At 41.1% G+C, this 13,405-nt stretch overlaps 1 protein-coding gene across 1 annotated transcript; it reads left to right on the top strand.

Annotated features, from left to right (window-relative positions):
* The first annotated feature begins 3,985 nt into the window (after positions 1–3,985).
* On the top strand, positions 3,986–11,027 carry fgfbp3 (fibroblast growth factor binding protein 3). The gene is made up of 3 exons (XM_003455681.4): positions 3,986–4,113; positions 7,456–7,732; positions 9,586–11,027. Exons 2-3 carry the CDS (start codon positions 7,461–7,463, stop codon positions 10,025–10,027), a joined length of 714 nt encoding a protein of 237 aa, XP_003455729.3. The 5' UTR covers positions 3,986–4,113; positions 7,456–7,460; the 3' UTR covers positions 10,028–11,027.
* Positions 11,028–13,405: the final 2,378 nt, after the last annotated feature.

Below are 13,405 nucleotides of genomic sequence, written 5' to 3'. Positions count from 1 at the left end.
ACACTGGCTGGTGAAGACAGCTGAACTGTACATGCAGAAGACACAGATACTTCCTCCAGGAAGCAGAAGTGCTGGAAACATGTTAATGCTGAATGAAGTCTTTATAAAGATCAAATTCTAATAAATAAATATGTTACTTCAATGCTAATACATGTTGAAATATCGGCTGTGGTGCAGGAGGTCATCTACTGGCATTTGTGTCAAACTGAAGAAGCCCCAAAACTGTGCAATACGAAGGTTGTGTACAAGTTGTTGTTGTTATTCATGTTTGTCTGTTTATTTGTATATTTGAGGCTCAATGCACAAAATACATGAGAGGCATTGAACCACATTTAGCTATCAGCTAATTTCCATCTGCACAAAACTGTTCGTGCTGGTGAAAATGAACGTATAACTTATACCTCTGTCAACTCTCTAACCTCCCAACACTGAGACTGTGTGTCTGCTGAATCAGATCTCAGACTTATGATGCAGCACAGTGACAACGTGTCTGCACAGTCTGCGGTTTAGAATTATGTTTTTTTTGTTTGTTATGCTTTAAAGATTATTTGAGGCCATTTTGCCTTTATTGGATAGCAGAGCAGTGAAGACAGACAGGAAAGTGGAAGACTTGCAGCAAAAGGCCATGTGACATGTGGCTGCTTGCCTCTGCATTGGAAACTGACAATCATTCACTACCAACAGCCAACAAGAAGACCAGGAAGAGATTAAGCTGCTGGACCTGCTGATGTTACATTAATATATTTTCACAACTTACTGTGAAGTCTTAAAATATCACTACGCTTTCTCTAGGCCCATTCCTTTGTTCGCTTTCTCTATCCATGAGTAAAGTAGAGCAAAGCATCTTCAGCTGCCCTCAGATGACATCAAGAAGCTCGTCTTCCATTTCTGATTGTTGGTGAGAATCCCAGCTGACGAGTTTTCACAGTGCAAAGGGAAGTGAGTTTTTCTGCAAAGTTAAAATAGTTTAACTTGTTTAAATGTGGATCTGCTGATGGCAGACGATTTGTTTGTGTCCTCTGCCATCAGTTTTCTGCCTTGCTTAGACTCCTTTGCCTTTGGCGTGATCGTGCTGTCAGCTGAGGGTGTTTTTGCTTGGACTCATGTATTTGACCACAGACTGGGCAAGTTCGTTAATGAGGTTAGATACAGAACTTATTTTGAGAGTTGATAATGGGTGGTTAAGCTGAAGAACAAGATATTTTCTAAGGAGGTAGTGGAAGGCAAGTCGAAGCTAAAAGGAGAGAGTGCACTGTGAATGTAAATGTTAGCAATTAACACGCAGACCAGAACAACCTGACAAAGTCAAAATATGCCAGAACGTTTCTGTCTAAAGGTTTGCTAAGAAAGTGAAACAAATCTCATTTCCTTTAAATCAAATATTTTACCACAGTAGCAGTTTTACAGAGTGCAGAATATGGTTTCTATTTGGCCTTATTTTATTGAACATATATATTACAAAGTCTCTGGCTGACAAAGAAAGCCCTAAAAATAACACAGGAAGATGGATCATCCCTCTATAAATTATTCATCCTCCCTGCACACAAACGCTGACACACTGAGCTGCTTCTGTTAAAACTTGAGTAAACAATGCAGATCAGAGCGACGCCGCTCGGCTCGAGGAGCACTTATAACCGAAAACAAGGTGACAAATTTGTTCTTGATTGGCCCGGACCGGGCGGAACGGCGTAGTCATGGCACGGTCGACTTGTTTTTCAGAGTGTCCTTCTTTGGCCAAGAGGATTTTTGGCAGCGCTCGCAGGGATGAAGAGAGAGGCGCACTCAGAGCTCCACCAACCCCTGTGCTGAATGAGAAGGAGCTGGGCGCTGATGACAAGAGTGCCAGCAGGGGGTTAAGCTGTGACCCAGATTCCTGCACGAGCCTTTGTCCTGGAGAGGAGAGAAGATTCTCCTCATTCATCTTGCCGAGGGCTGAATTCGCGTTATGAATACAGTGACAGAGGGGAGGAGAGACAGACTCTGGACAGCAGAAAAAGAAATAAATGACTCTGAGTTTGCATGCATTAAAGATCATTCTGGAGATGCATGCAGTTTAGCAGCAAACCAGTCACTGCTGCATTCTTTGTTTACTCTCCTCTTTCAAAATCACTGCTGGTCTGTGTTGCACGGACTTCTGGATGTGCATCGGTTAAAGTCACAATCAGCTTCAGAAGGAACAAAATATTTGTTTCCACATACAAAGTTTTATTCCAGGCAGATGTTTTAGTTTGGAATAAAGGTGCAGTAATGCTGTAATACTTTCTCTTAAATGAGTAAGGATGAACTGTTCTGTATTATTCTGCTTATACAAACTTTTATCCCAATAAGCAACATGTCATCATTCAGAGGGCTCAGCTGGAAAAATAAACACAGAGAGAATATTCTGAAAGTTTTAATTGTGGCGTTGCGAGTAGAGCAGATGATGAGCAGCTTTATTATGTTTTCTTTCCTTTATTCTTTTTACACTCTAATAAGTAAAGAACTGTTCAGTCGTCACCTGGTAAAACAACAACATTGATGACTGAAGCTAACAGCTCAAAACAGCTTTTTATATTGGATTATTTTCTCGGTACCCTGTGTGCACTTTAAATCTTTTACTCATGCCATTATGTCTTTATTATGTGAAGCACTTTCCTTGTGACAAAAAACTTGTACTAATAAATATGTCTTGCCTTGCTTTGGTGAGTGGGTCCCAAACTGTGGTCCAGCACCCCATAAGGGCTCTGGCAGAACTCGAGGCATTTCTAACTGCTCCATCCAGGCAGCACCGAAACATGTTTCTGTTACAGGTAAGAGAAAGAAAGCTAAAGCACTGATAAAGGTTGAATTGTAAAAGATATGTCGGGTTTTCCCAGATTTCTTCCTGTTAAAAGGGAGTTTTTCCTTCCCACTGTCGCCAACCTGCTTGCTCATAGGGGGTCATATGGTTGTTGGGTTTTTCCCTGTATGTATTATTGTAGGGTCTACCTTACAGTATAAAGCGCTTTGAGGCGACTGTTATTGTGATTTGGAGCTGTATCAATAAAACTGATTTGAATTGAAGTGACTGTGTCCCTGTGTGGGGGCTGCACACGGAGTCAGTTTGTTGGGGTTAAGGTTTAAAAACACCAAAGAGATGCTGGAAAACTAGGAAGAAGGGTAATTACATGAGCTGTATATAAAAGATGGATGTATGGCACTCAGTCATTTTGTGGGAATCAGAAGTGAAGAGAGGGTGGTTATTTGCTGGTGCTGGTTAGCTTGGTTACCCACTGCATCCATAGACTGCACCAGCACATCCCACAGCCACAGATACACAAAGGCTTTGTTTTTCAGCCTTTGTGGCAAAAATGGTAAAAAAAACCCGTTGTTCTTTATTGATGGACAAAGTTACAGATTTTTAGCACATATTAAGTCAATGAAGCATGTTGTTGGACTGAATTCTATAATAATTTACTTAAAATAGCTTCTCCTGGCTCTTATCAGTGATTATCACTGTCTCGCTCTATTCAAACTATTCAATTCAAACAAACTTGATGTTTCTGTGACCCAGTCAGCTGCGCCACACATTCATTTCCATAATCGCACCCAAAACATCGACGACTCTCTGCAGGCTACGAAAGGCCAAAGTGAGTCAGGACAGAGCTCGTTTTTTAAGTAATCCCACAAACATTCACACAGTTTCAGTAAGAAATGTTAATATGTGATAATTAAAAGATTCATTAAAAAATAACAACTAGTCCTAGAGTTAAATGTGAGAGGACTGTGCAGTGGATGAATTTGTAAAGCACCTTACAACTGAAAACTCTCCAGTTAGGAACAAAGCGGTGTTTTCTCCCTGAGCTGAATGACAGCGATGCATCCAAACCCTCAAAATGTCGTCAGCGTGGCACAGAGCGAGGGACCTTGGCAAGTGTGTCCATTGTGCTGCTTTCACACATGTATTTTGGGGGGGGAGAATGTGGGAGGTGTCCTTGTTTTTTAGACTTCTTGGTATAGCGGTCCATACTCCCCCCCAAACACCCTCCCTCCTCCCTCCTCCTCCTCCTTTATCCTCCTCTTCTCCCCTCTTTTATCCGAGTGTTTGTGGCCCCCTCAGTCTCAGAGCGACTCGGAGCCGAGGAGCGTCACATGGTAAGAGCACCGGGCCTCCGCTCATCAACAGCTAACCTTCTCTTCATTTCCACTGCTTCCTCAAACTGTCTGACAAAATATTAGACACAACAAAGAAAGGTCTTTTTTTTGTTTTTTGTCATGACTTATTGATGAGGGTGCAAAGGGAGGGGTGGGGTTGGGGGGGGGGCACTTAAAGGAGGATTATTTTACTTTGTTTTTATCTCCAGAAACTGTGATTAAACGCTGCAGAGGAAACGTGACGCTTACGATGAAAACAGATGTTTGGGGTCATTTTTGTTCCTGAAGATGTTAAAAATATGGAAGTGAGGGAGACAAATATGGGAGCGCCATATTACAACTGCATGAAGTGTAGCAGTACACCAAGTCTTGATTATGAAGAAATGCTTTTATTATTTTCCTCCAGGTTTTTTCAAAACCAAACAGTACCATACAATCGTTGCTCCGTGCTAATGCTCTGCATCCTGAAACTCTTTGTTCAATTCATAAATGTCGAGTCACTTCAGACTCTTTGGTATTGATCCACGGGAACGTGGACTACGGGATTTTGCGCAGGATCATCAAGAATGATTGTTATTCTACTTCTGAGGCTTTAAGGGAGGATTTTTGGTGGCAGCTTCTCTTTGAATAATCACACAGCAGGAAGTAGAAGTGATGCTGGGCTGAACATTAGAAGCTGGGAGACTGGTTAGGATCCTTTCTTGTACTACAGTGTTTACTAATTTTATGTATTTTTTTAGGTGGCGTGTATTGGTTTGTGCACTGAAATGGAGTCAAACTCATCTCCATCTGGTAAAATCTGGCTCTGCGTCAGATTCTGACGTTTTCTTGAGTTAGTTTTTGTACGTGGACCTCGCCGTCAGTAATCACACACTAATTTGTACCTCGCTGGTAGAATTTGGCGACCTTTGTGTTTTGACTGTATCTGACGAGCGGTGTGACTGAGCATGTGTGAGAGTGCACGCTCACACACATCACTTGTCGGTTCTGATCCCGCTCACTGGAAATCAAACCGGCCGTGAGGCCCAGGAGCCTGATGCTCTGGTGATTTAATTTTCCATTTCATTACAACACAAACACGTGAACATTATTAATGGCTCTCATTCTGGTTAATCATATAAAAGCACTGCATCATTACCACACAGCAGTACAGCAAACAGCCTGTTTTATTGCACTGACCTGAGGTCATGTATGCGAGTAATTCCTCTAATAATCTAGATTGTGTTTACATAAGAGTAATTTTGAAATGTGATTAATCAAGCTTGTAACAGCTAAGCTGAAAACAGAGTCTATTTAAAATCTTTGAAGCTTAATTTTCACAGTAAAATGCAAGAAAAGATGCGTCAAAAATAACAAACAGTCCATTCAGTTTGAATAAATGATTTTTTCTGGAGGATAAGTAAATGTGGAAGTACCGGTGGGTCCTGAAAGCCTCCCCCAGTGCTCGCTGACAGCACCATGTCCGGGCTGGACTCCTCTTGGTGGAGTGTTTCTGTCGCTTGGCTGATTTTCAATAAGCCAACGACAGACTCACCCCCCCGCTGAGTGCCCATTGTCTGTTTGTTAACACTTAACACTCATGTGTCCGGATGCTCTTTGGCACGTCTTGGTGCTTTGGGGTTCTGATGAGAAACTCTCTTAAACTGTTTTACGTGTTCAGGAGTAGAAACTGCCACTCGTAGTTTTGTATATGCTATGATGCTAACTTCCTGTACTGATGAAGTGTGCACTGACCCAGTTCTGTTGCACCAGTCATTAAACTTTTATTGTGCTTTCTATTCAAAAATTCCTTTTAAAGTTGTAAACAAATCTGTTTTTGTCCTTTGGCAAATGCATTTTATGGGTCGATGCAAGAAGTTACCAGAAAGTAAAGATAGATGAAGCTTTTATTTCTTTAGTGGCTCTGCTTACAGTCCCCGAGTCTCAGTCACATGTAGACGAGCTTAAAACAGCAAATAAAAATCATTTACTGTTGGTTTTAATTTTATTTATTTACTTCAAAGATTAATAGTTAAAGAAAAGGCTAGCATGAAACTTTACGAAAAGCTAAATTATCATCAGATCATAAATACTGGCAAATACACTCTCCGCTCGCTCCAACACACTATTTACCTGCACCTAAATGTAACTGGTTAAATTCAGACCATAGACGGACTACAAACATCTTGTCCTTTGTGCACACGGTTATGAAATATGAAGAATAGTACTGTTTACTGTTGCCAGATTACAACTGTGCTGAGACGTATTCACAGCACACATCAAACAAAGTTTGACTCAGAGAGATTGTGAAGTCTTTACACAAAGACAAATGGAAACAAATTCAGACAAATGCACGTCTGTATTTGCAAAATTAACTTCAGCTTCACTGAAAAATACTCGACTCAGTGTCATCGAGGTGCATCAGTGGAGATTCTCCAACACACTGTGGACCTGATGATGGCTCATTGTTGAACTTTATACAGAAAAATAAAGAAAACCAAACGACTTCCTGTTCAGGTCTAAAAATATGACACCAGTTCTCATCTCACAGGAAAATATGAAGGAAATGTATTTGTTTGTTTTAAAGGATACAAACTTTTTTCACAACAGCACAGATTTTTTAAAGTAAGTTATAGCAGCAGGAGTTTTATTTGGTGTCAGAAACATGTTTTTTGGACACACAAATCTCAGTGGAACCAAGAAACCAGAGCTTTAAAAGAAGTGGCAACTGTTGCCTTTCAGCCCAAAGCGTGATCTTTTTCCTGTCCAACTCACAAGCTTTTAATACCTTGATTGTTTAGCATGAATGCCACCAGCCCCATCGCCCGCCATCCCTCCAATCTCCAAATATCATTTATTTACTGTTTTAAATATGGAAACACTTTTATTTCATGTTCATGGGGACACGAGTGAGTAAATGTGAGACTGGACAGATGAAAATTCCTGCTCAGGAATGTAAAGTTTGTGTCCAGAAAGACTGATCACTAGACTGGAGGTTCTAACATTTACACAAACTGTGACTGTGCTGTGACTTCAGCCATCAGCTGTGCTCCTCTTCCTCCTCCAGTTGGCTGATAAGGGTGGTGTTTATGTCACCTAGCGCATCGCTTACACTCAAGAATATTACATAAAGCAGCACTGACATGATGGCTGTTTATACATCCAGCTGGCACAAAGCACAAAGTCCAGTAATCATTTCTTTCCTGTAACCTTTAGCTCGGTTGTCTTAAAATTAACTGGTGCAACCATTTTTGCCATTTTCTCCAACTTACTCTGGTTAATTTGAATTGAATTGAATTCCAGCTTAAAAGTGCTTCTAAATACTTATCAGCTTTCATAACCTTTCTTCCCTTCCCTGAACAGCCACAATGAGTGTCCTGCCATATTGTGTCCTCATCCTCCTCCTCCTCATCCCCATCCTCACTGAAGCTAAACGCCAACCAGGGCAGGAGAAGCCTGACAAACCCCGTCAGCCTCCTCCATCACCTCAACCGGCCAAGAGACCCAGAAATCGCTCCGTGCCAGGCTCCGGAGAGCTGACCTCCAAGGAGGGGCATCGCTGCGTTTGGCAGACATCAGGTGAAGGTCTGGTGAGCCTGCTGGTGAACTGCAGCATTGAAACACAAGGAGACCTGCAAAGGTGAGCGACGGTAGCGGCACCTCACCTGTGGGTACAGGATACAGGGAATCACTGCAAAGAGTTTATAATTACTGATTTTGAACAGAGAAAAGCAAAGTTAAACATGTATGAGTTATAAATCCTCTGATTAGACATTCATACTGGTGCTTTGCTCTTGCGTCAGATGACTCAGTGTTTATTTCCACTTAACAGAGAGACAAAGTCCTCTTTGATTTTCAGCAAAGTTGAAAGTTTCACTTTTGTTGTGAAAATGAAGTAAGACCTTTGTGGTGAGAATAAGGCACGGCGGGACCACGGAGTATCATTTAGAGACATCTTTATTCACATCTCACCACAACACAGCACACCACACACACCTGAGTCCCCGTGTTTTAACCCGGCGGGCGTGATTACGGATGCCGTGCAGGTCCGTCCGCCCTCCCTGCACGGCACCACAGACCACGCCCCACCACAACCTTATTTTCTTGGTAGGACTTTGCATGGAGTATAAATGTGAACACACCGACTGTGGAAAAAGGAAAGAATTTTGTGCACTCACTTCTAAAGTGGGAGTGGAAAGCTCTGCAGGTGATTCACTAACAGCCAGTTAATTTAAATCCCAAAATGTAGACAATTAATTTCAGTAATGACCAACAAAGTCTACTGATAGCAGCGGAAATTAGTGTGAAAAATGAGCTGACACAGCGAGTAGTGCCCGAAGAGACGAGTGTGTTTCTGTGTGATAGAGCAGGACTGATCAACGAGGGCAGCTGAAGGAGAATCCATATGTACTCACATACATACAGTGTGTTGTGTTGACAATGAGGGCGTGTGCGATCTCTGAGGCTTTTGACTTCTGTTCTCTGTATAAATTGGACCGCTCAGGGTGCCTTATTACAAAGAAGTGTCCCATATTAGCCGAGGCCTGATGTGTAGAATGAAGAAGGACACAAAACATGATTTTTACCAACAGACTAAAGGAAGTTACTGTTATTGATATTTTAAAATCCATTTGGAAACTCATATATTTTCTTGCTTTATCATTTGCTGTTGTTTTATTCTTTTAACACAGAACTTTAGTCACCAACCGTTATTTTTAAATGTGGTTACATAAAAAATAAAAATAAAAAAAATCAGTTGACATGTGCAAATGCCCTCAGTGCTCCTTTTGCTTGTTTGTGAGGCTGCAGATATTAGTTAAAGTCAGTAACTTGTACTGTAAAATTATTATTTTACGATATTATTCTAACACACCAGGTTTGCCTGAATCCAACTTATCGTAAAGAAAAATCACTACTCCATAACCAAACTGTGATGTTTCAGAGCTCGCTGTGTGCGCACTGCTGAGAAAAGACAGATGCTCTTGTGCTTCCTGCAGATTTCTTTATGGGCTGTACTGAGATTCTTCTCCTCTTTTTTCAGCATTAATGATAAATTTGATTAGATAAAACTTGACAGGTACAAAGCCAGTTAAAGCCAGTTAGGATCTATTCAGAAGTGCAAAAAGAAAAAAACAGCATTACATACAAAAAGTGCCGTTATACAGATTAAAGCCTCTGTGAGACGCTGAGCCTCGTCATGTGCACACATCACCATCATAATGTGGCACAGTTGCTGCCTGCCATAAGTCTTAGTAAATGATGTTTGAATTATTCATTCAAATATTACTTATAATGCTGACTTCAAGCATTACAGAAATCTCATTTAAACCACTGAAGTGCTTTGAATGCTCGGGGAGAGAAGATGAGTGCTTTATAAGAATCATACCATCCAAACCATTCAGACACACTGGGTCTAACAGTCTGTGTACGTGGTGTCCAACATGCCAAGCTTGTGGAGCTCTCTTGACTTTGGCCTCTGTGCTCCTCCTGCAGGTATTGGTGTCGTTACGCTGGTAAACCAGACCTCTGCCAGGCCTATGGGGTGAAGTCCAGCCAGTACTGGAAGCAGCTGGTGGGAAAGCTGAAGAAAAGGCAGAATGCCTGCGAAGGGGAAAAAGTCCTGAAGGCCAAAACCTGCAAGAAGGCGCCCGCAGAGGCCCACATGAAGCTCGCTCAGCGCAGCGGGGAAGACGACAAGAAGGGAGGGAAGGAAGGAGGGAAGAAGAAACCAGCTGGGAAGAGTGTAGGAGGAGGAAGGATGGACAAAAGGAAGAAGAAGGAAGAGGAGACAGAGGAGAAGAAGAAGAGGAGGGAGGAAAGGACTGAGGCTGAGGATGAGGAGGGAATGCAGAGTGACATGGAGCCGGTGCAGGCTTACTGCAGCGAGGGCTGGCACTCGGTCTGCTCCTTCTTTGTCAAGTTCTTTGAAGGCTGATGAGAAATTATTTTGGATTTATGATGGTGCGAATTCACAATCTGAAAACAACACTGGAAATCATGTTCTTAGTCTCATGGGAAGAATCAGGCAGCTCGTTTATAACAATATATATATTCTTTAATTTCATTTTCAACATGGAGCTGCTTTAATAAACAAATATACCCAACGTTATCTTATATTTGGACACAAAAACTTTGATAACATCAGCTTTTTATAGAGTCTGACTTTTTTCTCTAACCAATTAGCCCCATGGCATCTACTTAGCTATGCTACAGTGGAGAGATAATTACTACCAGGTAATATAAATTATGCAAAACCATTAAAATTAAAGGTGTTAATGTTCAATGAACACGATTAATTTATTAGAAAATCATTAGAGACTGTTAATTTAACCTGAAATGGGAAAGAGTCGAGCTATAAAGGTACTTTTTATAATAACCTTCAGTGAGTGTGTCAGGCTTTCCAGGTGTGTTTTAATATTTGTTTTCAGTTCAGCTCACATTTCATCAATGCAGGACTCACTGCTACAGTTGGCTTTACACAAAACGTCTCATCAGCATGAGGCTAACAGTATTTTAGACATAAAGTCAAAGTTTGGTTAAATTCTGTTCATCACTTCAGTTCATTTTAGAAGGTTTTTAAATATTTTTAAACCCCATAATTCGCATCAAGTTTCTTTATTTGGAAAAAATAAACTTTTTGTTTGGTTATGTTTAGATCTCGGACGTGTCTTGCCATCGTAGATGTGTTTTCTAGAACTCAGAAGAAACTGAAAAGTTATTTTATGTCCAAATTTTCTGATAATAAATAAATGTAATAATTCTGTGGGCAACAATCAGTCAGTGAGAATAGTGATTCTTAAGTTTAATCATGTGTATTTTAGTACTTCTTGTTTTCTTGATGTGAAACTTTTTTATACACTTTGTGTAACTTTTTCTAAATGACTGTTAACAATGTTGGAACTCGACAATAAAGTGCTTCAAATTTCCCTTTCTAATCATGTGATTGACATGCAGTAGTCCATGCATTCACCCCATATATTCACACATAATCATAATATTGTGATGACATCTTGGCCATTAAAGCAGAACAGTTTGGGAGTTTTGTGGTATTTAAACCACACAGTGTAATATTTTGGTTATAAGAGTTAAAAAAAAAGCTTGACCTTTGAACCAAACATGACTTGGGAGAAAAATAAATGTGCTGCCTTTATTCTTTGCTGAAGATCAGTGCTCTCCACTGCTCTGTTGACCCAACCATGCTCAATGTAATTAACGGGCAGGCTGAATTTAATGGAAAATTTCTGTTTCGTGATCTTCTCGTGTACATTTTATTTAGTTATGGAAAATACTGCATACTGATGAGACTTCCACAGAGGCGAATGACATGAATTCTTTTAGCTATGTGCAGTATGGATGTTTAATGACGCCAGAGACACTTATAGGTACACACTGCCTCAGTTCTTTGTGGCATAGATTCGACAAGGTGCTGAAAACATTCATTGGGATTTGTCCCATTCCACCACATCCCAGCGGTGATCTATTGGACTGACATCTAGTGACTGTGGTGGCAATCCCAGTACAGTGAACTCAAAAAAACATATCCCCCACACCATTACACCACTAGCAGCAGCCTGAATGGCAGATACAAGGCATTATGTCATATATGCCAAATTCTGACCCAACTATCTCCAGCAGAAATCGAGACTCGGACCAGGCAACGTGTTCCAGACTTCTATTCCCAGTTTTGCTGAATATTTGTGAAACACAGGAAACAATTCACAAACAGCAGTGGGGCGCAGAGAGGTCTTCTACTACTGTAGGCCATGTGCTTCAAGGTTCAACACGTTATGCATTCAGAGATGTTTTCTGCCTGCCCAGTTATTGTTGCCTTTCTTTCAGGTCAGCGCAGTTTGACCATTCTCAAGGTATCTTCCCCCACACCACCGGATGTTTTCTCTGTAAACCCCAGAGATGTTTGTGTGCGAAAATCCGAGAATTTTTGAAATACTAGGCCAGCCTGTCTGACCAAAAGCAACGGGAAGGAAACTTTTTAAACTCTGTTTCATGTCTACCTGCATCACCTGCATGCAGTGATTAAAAATTCATGATGAAAACTCAGATTATTAACCGATAAGAAAGCATATGAAGCAGGCAAAATTAGCAAAAAGCAGAACTGTTATTTGGCAAAATACTAAATAAACATGAACTACGAAGTTCAAGAGGTTCAACTAAATGGGACAAAGCGAGCAGGTGACAGACGAAATGCTGAAATATGCATGTTTGTTAAGTGGTGGTGAAGATAAAGTGGACCTCTTCAGAGAGATTTACAGATTGGTTTCTTGTTTACGTCCTTTGGTCTTTTTTAGGTCTAGTTATTTACTTCGTGTGTACTCAGTTATCTTGGCTTCCCTGCATCATACAGTTTTGTCAGCCTGAGTCTTCTACTCCACTTGGATCACTGGATTTTCTGTTTCTACTGCTTTGGTTTTGACTGAATAAAGTTGAGCCTTTGTTCATCAAGTTAGCCTGACTATTCCCCTGCACTCAATATAATGACACAAAAAGCCACTGCAGAAAAACGGTTAAATACACACGAGGTAATTTAGGAGAGAGGACACAGCTGGGGAAAACAAGACACAGGTGAACAGAATCTAACTAACGAGACAAGGCAGCTCAAAACTAAACACAACACACACAATACAAGAGACTACCAAAATAAAACAGGAAGTAGCAAACAACAAACAGTGATGGAGACCTGACCACAAGACAGTGGGCCTGTCTCAATATGCGTACTTGCGTTCTCGTGTACTCGTGATACGTCATCAGTCAGAGACCAAGTACTGTTCCAGTTCAAAGTACGCATCAAGCGGAGAATGTGAAAAAGTCCCGGAGGTGTTCTCGCTCCGCCTGTTTTATCAAGCATGCATCGTGGTGACTTGTGTGGACTTGGTACAGCTAAATATCCCAGAATGCATTTTGTCCAAAACTCAAACGCGGCAATGGCGGACGAGCAGGGCTAAAAACTTTTAAATATTACTCTTTCTGGGTCACAAAATAAACTTTTAAGTTATTTTCAAGCGAGAGTGTAGCTGTGTAAACTTCAAGTATCTGCTCGATTTATCAAGATATCATATATTTCCAAACGTGCTCCAACGTTTTCGGAGACGTCTGTGACCCGCCAGCTCCATAGCGGACAGCGAGGTCGAGGATCACTAGAGCCGGCGAGAACAGCGGACTCCTGGTACATCGTTTTCAACCCCTCCGCGGTCTTTTCGCTACTCAGGTTAAACAAACCCTGAACCCCAGCAGCTGTCTATTGTATTGAGTGTCCACTAAATTAAAATAAAAGCATTCTAACATCTCACCTGCTTGT

The sequence above is a fragment of the Oreochromis niloticus genome, linkage group LG13 (assembly GCF_001858045.2).
Source record: "Oreochromis niloticus isolate F11D_XX linkage group LG13, O_niloticus_UMD_NMBU, whole genome shotgun sequence".
Classification (NCBI taxonomy): domain Eukaryota; kingdom Metazoa; phylum Chordata; class Actinopteri; order Cichliformes; family Cichlidae; genus Oreochromis; species Oreochromis niloticus.
This window is presented reverse-complemented; position numbering and strand designations above follow the sequence as displayed.

What these genes read in the sequence shown, in the direction of transcription:
- fgfbp3 (XM_003455681.4), top strand. Translation starts at nt 7,461, where the DNA reads ATGAGTGTCCTGCCATATTGTGTCCTCATCCTCCTCCTCCTCATCCCC. An exon ending in ACACAAGGAGACCTGCAAAG is followed by an intron (nt 7,733 to 9,585) that starts GTGAGCGACGGT and finishes CTCCTCCTGCAG; the next exon opens with GTATTGGTGTCGTTACGCTG.